At 43.8% G+C, this 11,519-nt stretch overlaps 1 protein-coding gene across 1 annotated transcript; it reads right to left on the bottom strand.

Annotated features, from left to right (window-relative positions):
- Window positions 1-6,309: 6,309 nt before the first annotated feature.
- Window positions 6,310-11,263, bottom strand: SFTPA1 (surfactant protein A1). Its single transcript, XM_081158565.1, has 5 exons — window positions 11,063-11,263; window positions 10,064-10,258; window positions 9,663-9,782; window positions 8,938-9,015; window positions 6,310-8,485 (listed from the first exon to the last, which is right to left on the bottom strand). Exons 2-5 carry the CDS (start codon window positions 10,233-10,235, stop codon window positions 8,109-8,111), a joined length of 747 nt encoding a protein of 248 aa, XP_081014691.1. The 5' UTR covers window positions 10,236-10,258; window positions 11,063-11,263; the 3' UTR covers window positions 6,310-8,108.
- Window positions 11,264-11,519: the final 256 nt, after the last annotated feature.

The following is an 11,519-nucleotide window of genomic DNA, read 5'->3' as shown; positions in this document are numbered from 1 at the left end:
ACAAGATCCCTACTACACAAGGCCACCCTACCAAGACTGAGAGTCATAGCAGATCTACCTAATACATAGAAACAAACACAAAGGGACAGCCAAAATAGGAAGACAAAGAAACATGCCCTAAATAAAAGAACAGGAGCAATCTCCAGAAAAGAGATAAATAAAATGGAGGCAAGCAATTTACCAGATACAGAGTTCAAAGAAATGGTTATAAGAATGCTCTAAAACTTAGTGAGAACTTTAACAAAGAGATAGCAAGCATAAAATAAGACATAGAAACATAGAAAAGAACCAGTCAGGAAAAAAGAATACAATATCTGAAATGAAGAATACACTAAAAGAAATAAACAGTAGGTTGGATAAAGCGAAGATCAAATCAGCGATTTGGAAGACAAGGTAGCAGAAAACAACCAATTAGAGGGGCAAAATAAAAATAGAATTTTAAACATGAGGATAGTTAAAGGGATCACTGACACAACATGAAGTATAATTACATACACATTATAGGGATATCAGAAGGAGGAGAGAGAGAGAGCAAGGGGTTGAGAACCTATTTGAAGAAATAATGACTAAAATCTTCCTTAACCAGGTGAAGGAAAAAGACACACAAGTCCAAAAAGTGCAGAGTTCCAAACAAATGAACCCAAAAAGGCCCACACCAAGGCGTGTCATAATTAAAATGGCAAAGGTTAAAGACAAAGAGAGAATCTCAGAAACAGAAAGAGAAAAGCAGTTATCTACCTACAAGGAAGCTCCCATAAGGCTGTAGGCTGATCTCAATGAAACATTTCAGGCCAGAAGGGATTGACATGAAATATTCAAAGTGATGGAAAGCAAGGACCTACAACCAAGACTACTTTGCCCAACAAAGCTACCATTTAAAACTGAAAGATAAATAAACAGCTTCCCAGACAAGAAAAAGCTAAAGGAGTCTGTTAGTACCAAATCAGTATTACAATAAGTGTTAAAAGCAACAATAAAGAAAACTCCCAACAAACAAAAGTCTTGGACTAGATGGCTTTACGGTGAATTTTACCAAACATTCAAAGAAGAGCTCAAACTATTCCAGAAAGTTCAGGAGGAGGAAAGACTCCCAAACTCATTTTACAAGGCCAGCATTATCCTAATTCCAAAACCATATAAGTTAATTACAAAGAAAGAAAATTATAGGCCAATATCCCCAATGAACATAAATGCTAAAATCCTCAACAAAATATTAGCACTCTTGATCCAGCAATACATTAAAAAGATCATACACCATTATTAAGTGGGATTCACTCCTGGGATGCAAGGTTGGTACAATATTTGCAGATCAATAAATGTGGTACATCACACAAACAAAATGAAGGCTAAAAATCACATAATCATATCAGAAAAAGCATTTGACAAAACCTAGCACCCATTTATGATAAAAAAAAAAAAGTCTCAGCAAAGTGGGAATAGAGGAAACATACCTCCACATAATAAAGGCCACATATGACAAACCAACAGCCAACATCATACTCAATGGGCAAAAACTAAAAGTGTTTCCCTTAAGATCAGGAACAACACAGGGATGTCCACTCTTACCACTCTTATTCTACATAGTACTGGAAGTCTTAGCACAACTATCAGACAAGAAGAAATAAAAGGCATCCAAACTGGAAAGGAGGAAGTAAAACTCATCATTTGCAGATGACATGATACTGTATATAGAAAACCCTAAAGATTCTATCAAAAGCTACTATAATTTATAAACTAATTTGATAAAATAGCAGAATACAAAGTAAATATTTAGAAATCAGTTGCATTTTTATACACCAATAATGAACTATCAGAAAGGGAAACTAAGAAAACAATTCCATTCACAACTGCTTCAATAAGAATAAAATACCTAGGGATAAATTTAATCAAGGATGTAAAAGACCTGTACTCGAAAAATTATAAGACACTGAACAAAGAAATTGAAGATACAAATAAGTGGAAGCATACACCATGTTCATGGATAGGAAGAATTAACATTGTTAAAATGTCCGTACTCCCCAAAGCAGTCTATAGAGTCAATGCAATTCCTATCAACATACCAATGGTGTATTTCTCAGAACTAATGCAAATATTTCAAAAATTTACATGGTACCATAAGAGACTGAATAACAATAGCAAACTTGAGAAAGAAGTTGGAGGAATCACACTAAATGATATCAAACTATACTACAAGGCCATTGTAATCAAAACAGCAAAGTACTGGCATAAAAACAGATATATAGATCAATGGGACAGAATAGAGAGCCCAGAAATAAATTCATATCTCTGTGGTCAATTAGTCTATAACAAAGAAGGCAAGAACACATAATGGGGTAAAGATACCTTATTCAATAAATAGTGTTGGGAAACTTGGACAAATACATGCAAAAAATAAATAAAACTAGACCAGCTTCTTACACCATACACAAGAATAAATTCAAAATGGATTAAAGACTTAAATGGAAGACTCAAAACCATAAAAATCCTAGAAGAAAACATAGGCAGTAAAATCTCAGACTTTTCTTGCATCAGTATTTTTTTCTGATAGGTCCTCTTGGGCAAGGGAAACAAACAAACAAAATAAACAAATGGGACTACATCAAACTAAAAAGTTTTTTGCACAACAAAGGAAATCATCAACAAAATGAAAAGACAACCCACTGAATGGGAGAACATATTCACCAAGCATACAACTGATAAGAGGTTAATATTTAAAATTTATAAAGAATTTACACAACTCAACACTTAAAATAACAAACAATCCAATTTAAAAATGGGCAAAGAACTTGAATAGACACTTCTCCAAAAAGGACATACAGAGAGCCAATAAACATATGAAAAGATGCTCAATGTCACTAATCATCAAAGAAATGCAAATTAAAACCACCAAAAAAAATACCATTTCACATCTGTCAGAATGGCTATCATCAATAAATCAACAAACAGCAAGTGTTGGCAAGGATGCAGAGAAAAGGGAATCTTTTTGCAGTGCGGGTGGGAACTCAGATTGGTGCAGCCACTGTGAAAAACAGTATGGAGTTTCCTTTAAAAATTAAAAATGAAACTGCCTTATGATCCAGTGATTCCTCCACTTCTGGCAATATATCCGAAGAAACCAGAAAAACACTGATTTGAAAGAATATATGCACCCCTGTGTTCACTGCAGCACTATTTATACTAGCCAAGATTTGGAAGCAGCCCAAGTGCCCATCAGTAGATGAGTGGAGAAAAAGGCTGTGTTTCATTTACACAATGGAATACTACTCGGCCATAAGAAAGAAGGAAATTTTACCCTTTGTAACAGCATGGCTGGACCTGGAGAGTATTATGCTAAGTGAAATCATCCAGTCAGAGAAAGACAAATACCATATGATTTCATTTATATGTGAAATCTAATGAACAAAATAAACAAGCAAACAAAATGAAAACAGACTCATAGATACAGAAAACAGACTGGTAACTGTTAGAGGGGATGGGGGTTAGGGGCTGGGTGTAAAAAGTGAAGAGATTAAGCAAAAAAGAAAACTTATAGACACAGACAACGGTGTGGTGATTACCAGAGGGAAAGGGGGAGTGGGGGGAGGTAGAAGAGAGTAAAGGGGAGATAAATGGTGACAGAAGACTTGACTTGGGGTGGTGAACACACAATACCATATACAGATGATGTATTACAGAACTGTACATCTGAAACCTATATAACTTTGTTAACCAATGTCACCCCAATAAATTCAATAAAAAGAAAAGATGAGAAAGAAGTTGCCCTTCAAGGACTGCTGATTCTGTGCAACAGATAAATTAATATCTTTAAAAAGACAGTATAAATAAAGAGTAAAGAAAGAAATAAGGAAGAAATAGGAAGTAAAATAAAATAAATTAATAAAATAAAAATAAAATAATATATTTAATGAACTAGAGTATGAAAATAATTATAAAGCTAATAATAAAGCAAAAACTGGTTCTCTGCAAAACATAATAAATATGGCAAATATGACCATGATAGTTTGAATTATTAGTCCTCATTTTAAACTTCTCCTTTCCATAGAATTTTATATCCAGGCCCTTTGTAGAGTCTTCCACGAGGTACAGTCCTTTGAGTAAACCCCGCAGCCCCCTTGATATTTGGCTGACATCGAGCAGACACGAGGGGAGCAGCAGCTTTCAACATGCTTGTGGGTCTAGCCTGGCCTCCCCTTGAGGTTTTCAGTTATGGGAAGAATATGTTCCTGGTAGCCACTGACATCAGAATAATTATATGATGTGGAGCAGACACTTACCTGCCTGAAAGCCTGAAGTAAAAATTAGCTCTTAATATTCAGCCAAACATTAACGATTAATAGCACGGTCCCTGGAATCCGACTCCCTGTATTTATAGTCCAGTTCTACCATTAACTAGCTGCATGATCTTTGACGATTCACCTCAATCTCTATTTGCATCAATATTCTTATTTGTAAATTTGGGGTAATGGGGCTAAGGAAGATGACATGAGTTAATACAAGTAGTGTCTGGCACATAGTAAGTGTGATGAGAGTATCAGCCATGAGACCAAGTCGGGTATATCCCAGGAATGTAAGGATGTTTCAACATCAAAAAATAAATCCATGTAACTCACTAATTTAACAAACAAGTTTAAGAGCCTTACTGCTGATATATACAATCTTAAAACTTGAAGTTCACTTGGCCTCAAAACTAATACATGGTTTCAAAATTCTTTATACATTTTCTTCCCAGACCCCTGCAATAAAACCTTTTTGGGTTGATTTAAAACATAGTCCAAATGAATGATTATTGTCCTCCAGTTTTGTCATCAAGACCTCAGTTTCATCTCTGATTCATCATTACTCTGGCCATAGAGTAGTGGCCTCTTGAAGTGAAGGGTGGACAGCGGCCTTCTCTCTTACCTCTTCACACACAGAGGGAAAGCGATGGTTCCGACAGTGGACAATACCTGCTCACAGGAGGAACCGCATGTCAGTGGGGACAGTGCTGCTTCTTGGCGCACCCTGACTGGTTGTTGGGTCCCTTTGTTGATGATTACAAATGACAGCACTTCTCAGAAGCTAGTTCTTCAGATAAGGGACCCTGTAAGAGCCTCTAGCGGCGTGTTTCTGACCCTCACCATCACGTCGGGGAATGTTTCATGTCTCTTGTCCTTTCAATTCATTGTCTCTTGTCCTTTGAGCTAGTGTTCCTGCTTCAGGGAAGCAACCTGCTCACAGTTAGGGTTTAAACCCCGGCTAGGTTCCGCGGCATTGGCATTCACACAGCCCCAGGGAAGCTCCACCCAAGTGGTGGAAATGCACATTACCTCCCGACACTCCTGCTCTCGGTTCCATTCTCCCCTTTCTCCATCTCCCCATGCCTCGGCAAGAGCAGTCCACCTACAGGATTAGTACTTCAGTAATTTTAGAGCAGGATACAATCCCTCCATTTCCACCTTAGGTGACTTAATCAGGGAAGGTGGAGTAATTTGGGCATCTCTACTTGCAAAGATTAGGAAGAGGCTAGCAAAGCCTCACTCCCTCGGGGAGCGAAGAGGAAGGGATAATTCCTACCCAAGGTGCGTCAGCCTTCTTTCCTCTCTTTATTCCTCGGTACACTGACCAAAAGGGGGGAATAATTAAATCACTCATGCTGAACTGTCCACTCCCTGCAGGTTCCACAGTGGGGTCCCTGGGGCATTTCTCTGACCTTAAAAGATGAGGCACTTAAAGCCTCTTATTCCACCCTGTGGGCTCCAGATGCTGGCGCCCAGGAACGGGAGATGATTCAGCCCACACTAGACACCATTTGAGTGTTATTGCACTGAAGGAAATGCCAAAAAAATCATCTGATAAAGTTCAATACACATTCATGATTAAAATGAATCACAGCAAACTAAGAAAAAGAGGGAACTTCTTTTCCTTGGTAAAAGGTATCTATCAGAAACCTAAAACAAGCAATATTTTCAATGGTGAAATATTAGAAGTGTTCCCATTTATACATTCAGGGCCCCCCAAAAACATAACATCATTGAGTGTCTTCAACAATATATAGGGACTCTCTTGGCACCTTTAAATATATAAGAATGATATATAATAAATGTAAATATAATGAATAGGCAAAAATTTCTGTCATTTATAAATATAATCATATAGTTATAAAATATAAGATAATTATATTAGAAATATTAGGGGATAAATGAAAATTCAAAAAGATGGCTGAATGCAAGATCAACAAAAAAGAAATCAATAGTTTTCTTATAAACCATCAATAATTAATTTAAAATGTGATAAAAATATAGTAACAACAGCAAATAAAACCATAAACTAAGTAAAATATAAATTTAATGAGGAATGAGAAACATCTATTTTTGTAGGCTTAGACTATTCATCTATAAAATAGGAAAAATATACCTTTCCTTCTTGCTTTTTTTGAATTTGGGGGCAGGTTCAATAATTTGTGTGCTGGGCCCTATGCACATGTAGCAAGGTGACCAGATTTAAAATGACCATTCATGAAAGAATGAAAAATATTTCTGCTCATTCCCATCTGACTTTGTGGGTTTTGATCCAGAGCTTCCTCGTGCCTAAGAAAAGAATTCTATGCAGTGACGAAGAGCTTTAGAAGATGTGAAAGTGGGAGAAGTTAGGACACATATGTGGTTGCGTCCTCAAGCCGGTAAGGACATGGTTTTATTCCCACAGGACACTGGAACATGGTCCCATTCCTTGAGACTAGGGTGACTCACAGAGGCCCTGGACAGAGCTCTAACTATGGAAAACATCCAGATGGCTGAGTGGGAAATGGAAGACATGATATCACTACCCAAAATGGATTACAAAGACTTAGAGGAGGAGTTATCTTAATGCCAGCTATCAACACTGATGTTCTTCCAGGTGTTTTCTGTAGCTCCCCATTTGCCCATATAACCTGCGAGTGGAGAGCTGGTTGCCCTTCCATTCAACAGAGGAAGCATAACCCGAGATTGAATTTTCCTTTTTTTTTTGGTAAGTGGGGGCTCAGAGCCAGTTAAATGGATTTATAAAAATACAGAAATGTGATGTTTCTTGGAACCAGAGCAATGGAAACTGATGTTAACACAGTCATGATTCATTACACTTAAATCACCTCTGTTCAGCGAGAGGGTAGGGTGGTTGTGATCATGAGCTTCAGGTCCAGGTAGATGAGTCTGAGTCCAGTCTCTGTCACTTGCTCCGTGTAGTAAAACTCAAAAATATTTAACTTCTCATATAAAAAACATGAAAAATAACGGCACTGTGTAAATATTAAATAATATTTTATTTTCTAGAAGTGCTTGTCAAGGTGCTTGGTACATAGCATGTGCTCAATCAATAGTCAGTGCTGTGAACTCCTCATGAGATCTGAAGTTGTGTGGAGATATGTCCAACAGCAGAAAGTTACGTGGGTTATGTCTGGAGTGGGGGTAAGATTTTCTCTAGAGGTATAAGCTAGCTGCTTTTAGGTCAGGGAGTTGACTTGGTACCCCAAGGCTCAAGACAATGTATAATATATGCCAATCACTGTGACTGGGTTGGCCTTCACCATGCTGGGACACCAGCTGGCTTCTGATGCCATGGACAGACTGATCACGTGTGTCCCCAGATGCCCAGGTTGCCAGATAATCCCCAAATTTGGAATTTCCCAGAAGTCCACCTGTTTCTATCATATGCTTAACCAGAACTTCTAAATCTTGATGGGACTGGGCAGGTGGTGGGCTGCAGAGAAAGAATAGAGGGGGCGAGGAAGCAGGCACCCTCTGCGTGATTTCAGAGGGAATCTTCTGTCCCAGGACTTCACTGTCCCCATCTATAAATGAAGGAACTGGGCAGGAGGAAGAAGAAAGACGTCTTCACAAAGGGCAAAGGTAGGAGGGGCTGCCTGGAGTGCAGAGGAGGAGCTGCAGGGGCGTGACCGACTGATTAGTGATCAAGGGGGAAGCGTGAGGGCCCCACTGGGGAGCGAGTGGCTGAGAGGGCCTCCAACCCAAATAGCCTCAAATAAATTCTGTTGCAAAGGAGTTACGGCATCTCACACGTCAGGTGGAGCCACAGGATGGAGGCTGAAAGGCAAGGCAGGAGCCTGTCTCGCCTGTGGCCTTGATGCCCACTCAAAACTCACAGATGGCCAGCCGGTACTGGCGGCAGTTCCTGTCATTCCACGTCCCATCCGTGTACATCTCCACACAGGTTTCTTTGCCCCGACCCCGGGGCTCCCCCGGGTACCAGTTGGTGTAGTTTGCAGGCGTCCCGTCCAGGAGGTAGAAGGCTCCGGGGGTGGGGCCCTCGGCCAGGCCCAGGTAGGTGTAAGTGTTGTGCTTCTTCACGATGCTCGCAATGGCCTCATTCTCTTCGGGATTCCTCGGGACCGCAATGCTGCCGCCGGCTCTGCCACACAACTCTCTAATGGTATCAAAATTGCCCGACTGCCCATTGGTGGAGAAGAGCTTCTCTCCCACTATCAGCGCGGAACCCTGCAAATTGAGGACTGAGAATGGGGGAATCTGGGTCAGGCCGATGACCTCTGGCTCACGTGGGCTCCCTGCCTTCATACTCTCCAGTCTGTTCTCCTCTGCCTTTCTGTCTTCCCTCCATCTCCCAATCCTGGTTTTTCTAAATTCCCCTCTGTGCTCTATTCTGTTCATTCACTCTTGCATTTAACAATTACTTATTAACTGTCTTCTTATTGCCCCAAACTGCAGTTTCTGGGATTCAATAGAAAGCAAGATAGAGAACTTGCTTTCCCATGACGGGGAGCTAACCCATGCCTACCTCTGCCCCTCTGGCCCATCAAAGACATCAGAAAAGGGAAGCATCATTATTTCCCCCAAGACATGCATGTCCACACCTGCATGTCTCCAGGTTCTGGAGCCTGGTGCTGAGGATGAGGGGAACTTGTGGGAGACCCCCTATCCTATAAAGCCCTAAGGGGTCCCTTACCTCCTCTTGACTGCAGGATTTGATGTCTGAAGTCTTGGAGTGTGCTTTGGAGCTCCTCATCTAGATAAGCTGGAAGCCCTGTAGAAAAAAACCCAATCCAGGACGTGGGCAAGCCAATAGAGACCTCCACTTGCTGCCAAGCAGGTGTGATACCAGTTGCAAGCTTGGCATTCTTCCCTCTACTGGTCCATACCCACTGCCCAGGCCCCAAGCTGTAAGGGTCCCCTCCCCCGGAGTGTGCTTCCACACTCCCTACACACTTGTCCTTTCATGCAGCCTTGCCCCTGCTGAGCCCCTCCTCGCTCACCTCTGCTGCCATGGCCTTTAATGGCTCTACTTGCCCACCTCTGTGGGTTTTCCCTGTTCTGGGCAGAGCCCCCTCCCCCACCCTCCACCAAGGGCAGGCGTGGTTCTCTGTACTCCGCTGATGGACCTGGATCACTACTCAGAGCTTCAGGGTTTCCTTCTGCATGTGGGGCTCCCAATCACACCATCTGCTTGGGTCTTTGGTCCACAAACCCCCTACACCTTTAGAATGCCCCTAGCACCTCACCCCTAAGAAGTGCCTCCAGTTCCTCTCCTCAACCTCATAATCTCTTATTTGGGTTGAGCAGCATGGCCTTGGGGACCTCCACAGCTTTGTCTGATCCCCATCATCTCTCCTGTGACAATTGCATGGGCACTGTGCCCGCATTGCCACTGCCTGCCTTCCCCACCTTGCTTACCTGGAGGGCCTCTCTCACCAGGTTCTCCCTTATCTCCAGGCTCGCCAGCCACGCCAGGGGCTCCAATCGGCCCGTCCCGCCCAGGGAGGCCTGGCATTCCTCCAGGGGGACCCATGGGGCCTGCAGAGAGAAGGGGACGTGGATGTATGGTACCTCATTCGCAACTGGGCTGGACTCATGTGACTGGACCTCCATTATCAGCCAGGCTGACTCAGCTGTCAGTACATGGGCGCTTTGAGGAGAGACCCTCCACGGCTGCTCCAGTCTAAGGGCCCTGGGAAACTCCCGCCATGCTCCACCATCCAGCTGACCCTTGGACCCAGTCCAGAGCCCCAGATGCATGGGGCTACTGAAAACAGGCCACTGTCCCTCAGATGAGGGACGGCTCTCCCAGCCAGTACCTGGAGGTCCCGGGTCTCCTTTGATGCCATCTCTTCCATCTCTGCCTGGCAGGCCGTGCGATCCTGGAGTGCCAGGGATGCCTGGGCTTCCAGAACAAATTTCCTTCACATCGCAGTGGATGCCAGAGACCACCAGCAGGACGAGGGTGAGAGCCAAAGGGCACAGCAACATGGTTCCGGCTCCAGCTGCTCCTCCTGCAGAAAGGAAGGGCTGTCAGCCCATCTGGAGCATGTGCAGAGGTCTCCCCTCCCCCACACAGCGGAGCCTCAGGGCAGGGCAGGTACAGACAGGAGCTCTGGGAAGACCCAAACTATCCTTGGAAACTCCTAGCATCGCCTGGCATCTGACATGGTCTCACGGCCCATTGCCCCAGCTTGAGGTGGTGTGGCGCCTGGGCAAGTGAGCAGGCACAGGGTGAAGAGCTCTGGAGAGTCAGAGGATCTGGGTTCTAATAGGGTCTCTGTTTGCACATTGCTGTGTGACCATGGGGAGCTCACTTCACCACTCTTCACCTCAGCTGAAACTTCTGTGCCCTGGAGACAGCCCTGGCCTGCCCTCCTAGGCTGTTGGGGAGGGATGCCATCCCTCCCTCCCTCCATCTGTCCCTTATACTCTCAGCTGCCCTCTTTTCAGGTTCTAAGGGATCATGTTCCTGAGGATGAATGAAGATGACCAGGGTCATAGCCTGGCCACTCCAAGATGATCAGTGATGGGGAGATCCTCCTCCTGCTGGGGTGACCCTTTCTCCTTGGCAGGCTGTTCTATGCTCCCTGTCAGGTCTTGCTGAGTTCCTGGTGAGAACGGACCTGGCTTAGGAGCCCAGAAAAAATAAGGATAATTGCAAGCCCCTCTGCTTGCACGCGTAGTTAAAATTCTGTGAAACTGCAGGGGTGTGAGGGGAGCCCCCTCTTTCCCAGCCGGGCCCTGACTTAAGCCTGTGACTGCTGGACTGGTTCCCACTGTCTGCAACGCGTGCACTGGGATGGGGCTAAACTCACCCACACAAACAGAGCCCACGTGGATCTCTGCCTCCAGGTCAGAGTGGAGGGGTGGACAGCACCATTTATACGGAGGTGGGCTACCACACTTCCTCTCCACACTGGAGAGACTCTTGTCACAAGGGCTTCCACTCCAGGGAGTGCCGGGCTGGAAGCAGCCATCTGTTTACACAGCGTATTTCCTCAAGGAGCACTCAGGCTAGAGGGGCACTTAGGAAGCCTGCTAAAGAGAAACTCCAGGTCTGTAAGAAGGGAACTTCCCATGGCCTGGAGGTCCCCTATCTTCCCCTCAACCAGTTTCCAAGCAGTGCAGGATGAGAGCACTTACCCAGGGCCCGAGGGAGGCATATGGCAAGGAAACCCTTCCCTCGTGGCCATGGTGCCCCATCTTGGCTGGTGACACAGTCACAGTCAAGGATCACCAGTCCCCAAATGCCCACCACCAGGAAAGAACATA

This window comes from Miniopterus schreibersii (genome assembly GCF_964146895.1).
Source record: "Miniopterus schreibersii genome assembly, chromosome: 14".
Classification (NCBI taxonomy): Eukaryota; Metazoa; Chordata; class Mammalia; order Chiroptera; family Miniopteridae; genus Miniopterus; species Miniopterus schreibersii.
The sequence above is the reverse complement of the archived record's forward strand: the minus strand, read 5'-3'. Positions and strand labels throughout refer to the sequence as shown.

Coding starts and splice junctions, on each gene's coding strand:
- SFTPA1 (XM_081158565.1), bottom strand. CDS start 10,235: ATGTTGCTGTGCCCTTTGGCTCTCACCCTCGTCCTGCTGGTGGTCTCT. Junction 9,783..10,063: donor AGGAGACCCGGGACCTCCAG/GTACTGGCTGGG, acceptor TTCTCTCTGCAG/GCCCCATGGGTCCCCCTGGA. Junction 9,016..9,662: donor TGGTGAGAGAGGCCCTCCAG/GTAAGCAAGGTG, acceptor TTTTTTCTACAG/GGCTTCCAGCTTATCTAGAT.